This window comes from Elephantulus edwardii, unplaced genomic scaffold (genome assembly GCF_000299155.1).
Source record: "Elephantulus edwardii isolate Elephantulus edwardi_28Jun2011 unplaced genomic scaffold, EleEdw1.0 scaffold00086, whole genome shotgun sequence".
Lineage (NCBI taxonomy): Eukaryota > Metazoa > Chordata > Mammalia > Macroscelidea > Macroscelididae > Elephantulus > Elephantulus edwardii.
The window spans coordinates 12801092-12808689 of NW_006399836.1; the positions used below are offsets into that span (position 1 = coordinate 12801092).

General features: G+C 43.3%; 1 protein-coding gene across 2 annotated transcripts in view; it reads right to left on the bottom strand.

Annotated features, from left to right (window-relative positions):
- Nucleotides 1-468: 468 nt before the first annotated feature.
- Nucleotides 469-7598, bottom strand: part of HMGXB4 (HMG box domain containing 4) — a 46523-nt gene continuing 39393 nt past the window's right edge. The window contains exons 11-12 of one of the 2 annotated variants that reach the window (XM_006890168.1): nt 979-1101; nt 469-624 (exon numbers count right to left, since the gene is read on the bottom strand). In XM_006890168.1, coding sequence (XP_006890230.1) covers nt 580-624; nt 979-1101 — 168 coding nt within the window. In that variant the 3' untranslated portion in view covers nt 469-579. The remainder of the gene's footprint in view (nt 625-978; nt 1102-7598) is intronic. The other variant, XM_006890167.1, reaches the window with a different exon arrangement.

Below are 7598 nucleotides of genomic sequence, written 5' to 3' on the forward strand. Positions count from 1 at the left end.
CAGGTCACGTAAGCCATCTCGGTAACTACACGGTGGGAACAACTGTTATCATTTTCCATATGCCACTTCAAGGTGAATGGCTTTGAACTTGCACTGAGCTGGCCATCTTCCTGTAACTCCCTTTCTTTTCCATTTCAGACATTAAGACAGGTAAGGCAAATGGTCAGTGATGGTCTGGAGGTACAACCGACTTAAAGGGGGGAAAAAATCACATTTTTGTAGTCCATAAACAGAAGCACTTGGCACTCGGAACAAGCCCCCAGCCGTCAAGTTCCAATGATTTTTAAGGCAGATTTATCCACCACAGGAGAAAAAGAACCCCAAGCTCAGATTCATTCCAAAGTTTCCTCTTGGCTAAACCTTTGCAATTTTGCAAAATTATGAAAAGCTAAGTAAAGCCCTATGTATATATTGTACATTATGTGTGTGTGTGTGTGTGTGTATATATATATATATATGTATATACTTATATAAAAATTTAAAACCTACACCGAGGCCATTGAAGGGATTTGGAACAGTCACATAGAAGCACGCCAGCGCTGGGGCAGGATAAGCTTTCTGTCCCATGAGTCCTTGCTGTCAGAGCCCAGGCATGATGTAAGCAATGTTGTCTAGCGTGTTGGCCTGTAAGACAAGGAAACGGGGTCAATAAAGAGTACCTTGGGTCCCTGAGGGGACAGGGATGAGGAAGGAAAAGAAGAGTTATCACAGAGTGAGAATGAAGGGAGTACTCTGTAGCCTGTTATGCTGGGATCTTTTCTGCTAGCTTTCTCACTTACTCTTAGTGGGGAAAACGTCAAGGAAATGTCATGCTCCCAAGCTTTCAAACATTAAAGCAGCACATGAGCACTAGGTTGCAGAGGCCGACCCAGAACGGAGTGTTATGTGCCATGAAGCCTTGAGAGCCTATGCCTGACAGTGTTCACCTAAAGCTGGGCTTCTCTGACTCCCCCCGGGGCAGGGCCTCCCCAAACTCACCAAGACCTGCTTGGGACAGCCATTCAATTCAGGTAGTTGTGTGGTCAGACAAGCCAAGGGGCCAAGGGCACAGATAATGGAATCCAGGAGCACAGACAGACTGCCGGACACAGCCACCATTCCCTGGAAAGGAGAGGAGACAAACTCAGGTCACACTCAGATGCACCCCCGCACGCTGATTTTTTCACTCATCGTGGCAGTTTGAATCAGACAACAGAAAACTTGGAGTAGACATGGAAGGTAACTGTTCTGACGAAAAAATATTTCTGATAAATTTGCAGATTTCCCGTCTTTATTCCTAACCCATCTCATACCTAACCTTAAAGAAATCACCTAGACCTTCTCTCCTTAATGCTACTGTTAAGTCTGTTCAGCTGGATCCTTCTGTACAACTGAACAAAGTGTGGTCCTGCACCTTCCTCATGGCTGCTGTCCTGTCAGAGTCCACTGCTACAGTCACCATGCCAATTTAGCATGCTGACAGTCTTCCTCTATTTCGCTGACCTACCACCAAATAGGGTGGAGGGACAGTACAGGAGAGGAAGACCCTCGATGAGATGGATTGATTCAGTGACTGGAGCCATGGGGGGTGTTAGAAACAATAAGATTGCTACAGAACAAAGGGTTGAGGGCGGCTGTTCATAGGGTCGCTATGAGTCACAGGTGACTCGACAGCACATAACAACCACCACCAAGTATAATGGCCTTTTCTAGGTAAGATCCTTCCTAATAACATATTCACAGTGTGTTAAAAAGAAGTCTTTTTGGGTTTTCTCTCAGATGCATACAAAGCATCTGAAATATGATGGCTTGCATCAGGCATACCTTAGTCTTTATATGATATGCTTGCTTTTTAGCACTTCGGAGAGGTTCCTGACAAAATAATTTTTCCTAAGTAACATGCCTTTTGATTTCATGGCCCTTGCTACCATGAGTGTTGAGAGTAGATCTAAGAAAAACGAAACCTGACAACTTCATCTCTTCTCCATCTATCATGAGGTTACCTACTGGTCCACTAGTGAGGATTTTGGTTTTTGTGATGTGGACATGAAATCTCAAGTGAAAAATGCAGTGCTTTATCTTTTTCTGTGAGTGCTTTAAGTCATCTTCACTTTTTGTAGGTCAGATTGTGCCTTCTGCATGTTGCCGACGAATCATTTACCACCCCTGATGCCACAGTCTTCTTCATATAGTCCAATATCGCTAACAAACTGCTCAGCACATTGATTTAAAGGAGACAACCCTGAACCACACCTTTCCGGATTTTAAACCATGCCAATTTTGTCTTGTTCTTGTTTGGAAAACTCCTTCTTGATAAACGTATAAATTTCACGTAAGCACATTAAAGTGTTCTGGGATTCCCATTCTTTTCAATGCTAGTCATAACTTGTCAAATGTGTAACTTGACCCACATAGTAAAATTGTCTTTGCATGGCCAATAAAACACAAGTAAACAGCTTTCTTTTGTTCAGAGGGCTGCGCTGTCCTTGACTTGATGGCATCTAACAGCAACAAAACAGCTTTCTCAAGTTTTCTGCTTTTAGTTATATGTTGCACATTATCTGACATCAGCAAATACATGTTTCGTACTATGGCCTCTTCTAAATTCAGCTTGAATTTCTGGCAGTTCCTAGTCAATGTGCTGTTTCAGGTCATTTAATAATAATCTTCAGCAAGATTTTACTTGCATGTGATAATACTGATACCGTTTGCTATTTTTCACACAGTTGGATCACTTTTTTTTGGAATGAGAACAAAGATCAGGGCTTCCAGAGTTCTTGGCACAGACTAGTGAGCAATCCTGTGGCTACATTTGTTTGCTGAAATCTCTCAGCTGGTATTCCCTAAGTTCCTAGGGTCGTTTTTTTTGCCTCTGCCTTCAGTGCAGCTTGGACTTCTTCCTTCAGTATCACTAGCTCTTGATCATATGCTACTTCCTGAAATGGGTCAGTAGCCACCAAATCCTTCTGCTTTAGTGATTCTGCATGTTCCTGCCACCTTCTTTCAAAGCTTCTTGCATCACTGAAGATCTCGTCTATAGAAACCTTCCGCACTGCAGCTCAAGGCATGCGTCTGTTTTCCGGCTCTTTCAGCTCTTTTGGTTTTCTAACTCCACCTCCAAACAGAACTACATGAGAAATTTATAACTCTGCACATTCACATTTAATCAGAACACATACCTTTCTACTTGCATGCTTCTGGTAAGTGATAATAATTTTTCTGAGTTGTTTACTCTTCAAAAGGTGTGAATTTCATTTATTTACAATGTTTACCATTTTGTGTGCTTTATATTATATCTTTGTGATTAAGAAATTAAAAACAAGACTGCTTGCTGGAAAAATCACATGCACAATGTGTTCCCACTTGAACCAACTGAGAGGATGCCACCTTGGGAAGCAGTTATAACAAAGTCCCAGAGACGAGGAGCTCTGGACACAGCCTGCCAGTTTGGCTTCACCATCCACTGTTTTTGTTTTGTTTTTTTTTCCTTTTTATTTCTTGTTGTGTAACGCTGAGTCAGAGCCATCTGGCACAGCAGGAGACGGACGGTTCCTCCTTCTCCAGAAGAGCATCTGGTGGATTTGAACCTTGAGCCTTTGGGTTTGCAGTGCAGCTTCTTGCCACTAGGCCATCAAAAGTCCCTTAACTACTGTTTGGTTTTTTTTTTATTGGGACAAGTTTCATATTTACTATTTGGCATCTGTGAAACAGAGGAAGTTGAGACACTGAAGTGTGGGAGATGGCGTCTAGTACATAGTTTAGTAAAAAAAACCATAAGCAATTATTACTATTTGAGATTGTTAACAACTTTAGTCTGTTTGGCTCCACGGTCAACACTCTTGGCACCAGTAGCCAGGAAATAAAAAAAATGTATCGCTATATGGGAAAGTCTGCTGTTAGGGACCTCTCTGGTACTGAAGAGCAATGGTGTCACTCTGGAGACTAAGGTGCGCCCAATACAGGCCATGGTCTTTGCAATCACTTGTTATGCATCAGACAGTTGGACAATGACTAGGAAGGATAGAAGGAGAATTGATGCTTTTTGAGCTATGGTGCTGGAAAAGAGTACTGAATGTACCATGGACTGCCAAGAAAACAAACAGATTCATCCTAGAGAGGGTTAAACCAGGTTGCTCCTTGGAGGCAAAGATTCTGGGGCTTCATCTGACATACTCTGGACATGTTGTAAGGAGGGACAGGTCCTAGGAGAGGGACATCATGCTTGGTAGGGTGGAGGGACAGCACAGAAGGGGAAGACCCTCTATGAGGTGGATTGATTCAGTGACTGGGGTAATCGGGATGGGTGTGTCAGAGGCAGTGCTATTGGCACAGGATAGAGCAGGGTTTAGGGCTGCTGTACATAGGGTCGCTATGGGTCGCAAGCGACTCGATGGCACATAACAACAACAACAATCAACAAAATATTCATTTCCAAAACTACATTTCTGGCTGCTGCTGGGTCTCTCCTATGGGCTATTTCTCAATCTCAACATGCTAGAAAAAGGAATAACTTTCCCATCCAAAGTCACTTCTCCTAGCATCCAATTCTCTGTCAAAGTTACCACCATTCACACACTGATCCAGTCTCCAGGCCTCGGCCACTGTCAGCTCTTCCTTTCCCTATGCCCTGTGTTCAACGTTAGCCCTCGACACCTCCTAAAGCCCTGGGGCCAGGGAGTGCAGTACACACTGGGCTGCACCAGTCCCTCCTCTGGAGAAAGAGGAGACATCTCATCCTGTGAAGAGTTACAGCCTGGAAACCCGACAAAGGCTGACAGCGGACTCCACAGCAGTGCTCAGGGCAGGAGAACCCCTTCCAAGGCACACAGGCTCTGCAGCAGAGAGCCCCGAACCTGAGGTCACATGACCGAGGTCAAGACTCTGCCTTCAGTTCTTAGAGGCTGAGCTCTAGTGCAAGTTACCTGACCACTGTAAGCCTGGGTTTTCTTCTGAAAAATCACTACAAGTCATTCCCTTTGATTAAGAGCCAACTCCCGGCTGACTTCGTTTTCAGAAGCTATAAATTACAGAGAGGCGAGCACTCCTCTTTCTCCTGAGGAGTCACTGGCAGATCTGAACCATCTGCACCTTTGGACTGGCAGCGTAACTCCACACACACTTGGTTACCAGAGCTCCCTTTCTGTAAAATGTTACTGTTGTGTGCTGTTGAGTCAGAACTGACTCACAGCCGACCCTGCAGCGGGTTTTTGAGGCTGTAAATGGCATGGGAGGAGACTGTCCATTCTTCTCCCGCAGAGCAGCTGGCCGACCTGAATCATGTGCCTCTGAGCTGGCACCACAACTCCTTCCCTCTAAACCACCAGGGCTCCTTTGTGTTAAAATAAGGAGAGCAAAGATTCTGCCCCACAAGTTTGTAACATGAACGGAATCAAACAATTCCTACAATGTACCCTCAACCAAAGCCGGCTGCATAAGCACCTAGTGTTAACCATTACTAACATCACCTTACCTTTGCCTTATTCATTTCAGTTGGTATTTTATGTCTGATTCTTCTCATGAATCAAAGGCACCTTCAGGTAAGGAACAATGTTCCATCTTTTTTAGATACTACCAATAACTTTTTAGATGCTGCTGTATTGTTGATTGCCTTCGAGTCGACCGTATGAACAAAAGGTCTGAAGCCCCTCTACAACCATCAACTTTTATCAAAGTTCATACAGTTTCCGGAGCCATGCTGTTTAGGAAGTGGATGCCACTTCTGCTTTTTAATACTTCCAATATAGTAAGTTCTCAGTTAGAGTTTGTGTTAAATGAAAATCTTTGTCATGTATAAACTATTGTTATAATTCTCCTTGCTTCTGGTTATTTTCCTTTCCAATCTAAGACAGAAGATATTCTCAAGGAAAACTGAGTGTACTGATTACATATTTCATGACAAAAAAAACCCCCAAAAATTCTCTGCTGTTCCTGAGAAGTATGAACATTTGAGGATGGTTATGAGACTCTTTTTAAAACAGGCTCTGCTTTAAAACTTAGGCCATGTAGAGGGGGCATAAAGGAGACTGACTGGCGGAGAAGCTGGGCAGCTAAAGGGTCCATAAAACTCCCCGCATTTTCTCAGGTAACATTGAAGATGCCAAAACCTACACACCAGTTCTACAGGACACATCGCCTTCACTCGGGAAACATTACCACTAAACTTCAGAGACATTGGTCCTAACATAAGGAACTACCAGCAGCTGATGTGTTTGGAATCACAGAAGTTAAGGAAGCTTCATATATAAGCTATTAGATCAAGTGCTGGTCAATGGGAGATAGATGTGAAGGGAGTGGATGGAAGTGAAAGGGTATCCTGGTGGAAGGTGGAGCAGGGATATAAGTGGGTAAAGACACGTGTGCCAAAGGCAGGGACAACACTGACACTAATGGTTAACTCCACAATAAGGGATATACCTTTAACTTTTTCTATAAAATGCTGGTCTGTCTGATATTTCTCTAAATCTGAACATTCAGATTAAGACAGACTAGGAAGAAGGATTGGCCATCCACTTCTGAAACAGCAGGCCTCTGAAAACCCTATTTACAGAGACAGTGTGAGTGGCACAGGACAGAGCAGAGTTTAGGGCTGTTGTACATATAGGGTCGCTATGAGTCGCAGGCGACTCAACGGCCATAACAACAACAACAACAACAGCAGCTGTAAAAAGGCCACAAATACACTATTAAATATAACTGACATTGGACAACCAGCAGATAGAAACTGATGCTCAGGGCCTTCTAAAAAAAAGGAAACTTTATGTGCATCAAAGGTCTTATTTAGTGCTCGCTTCGGCAGCACATATAATAAAACTGCAACAATACAGAGATTTGCATGGTTCCTGTGCAAGGATGACAAAGAAATTCGTGAAGCATTCCATTTTTTTTTTTTTTAAAAAGGCCTAAAAGAGTAAAAAGCAAATCTATATAGGCTGGGAAAAATACTTGGCAATGACATATGTGACAAAAGATTAAGCTCTATTGTTATGTGTCATCGCTTGCAACTTGTAGCAACCCTACGTACAAGAGCTGTGAACCCTGCTCTATCATGAGCCAAATTCATTGTCTCTGATATACCTACCCCCTTTACCCCAGTCACTGAGTCAGTTCTTCTCATCTAAGGTCTTTCTTTCTCGTGCTGTCCCTCCAACCTTTCTACCATGATGTCCCTCTCCAAGGACTAGTCCCTCCTAGCAACATGCCCAAAGTATGTCAGAAGAAATGTCAGGATCCTTGCCTCCAAGGAGCAGCCTGGTTTGACACTCTACAGGATAAATCTGTTCGTTCTCCTAGCAAGTAATTGCAAACACCATGACCTGGATCAGGCACACCTAAGCCTCTAGACTAACACCACTGCTCTTCAGTACTCTGGAGAGGTCCCTGACAGCACATTTTCCTAATGCAATTTGTCTTTTTTTTTTTGTCTTCTGTGCAATTCATCTTTTGATTTCCTGGCTATTGGTACGAAGAGGGTTGATTTTGAAGCCAAGCAAGCTGAAGCTGTTAATAATCTTAATCTCTTCACTATCTATCATGATTCTGTCAGTTGGCCCAGTGGTGAGAATCTTTGTCTTCTTGATGTTGAGCTTCAATCCATATTGAAGGCTGCAGTCCTTGACCTT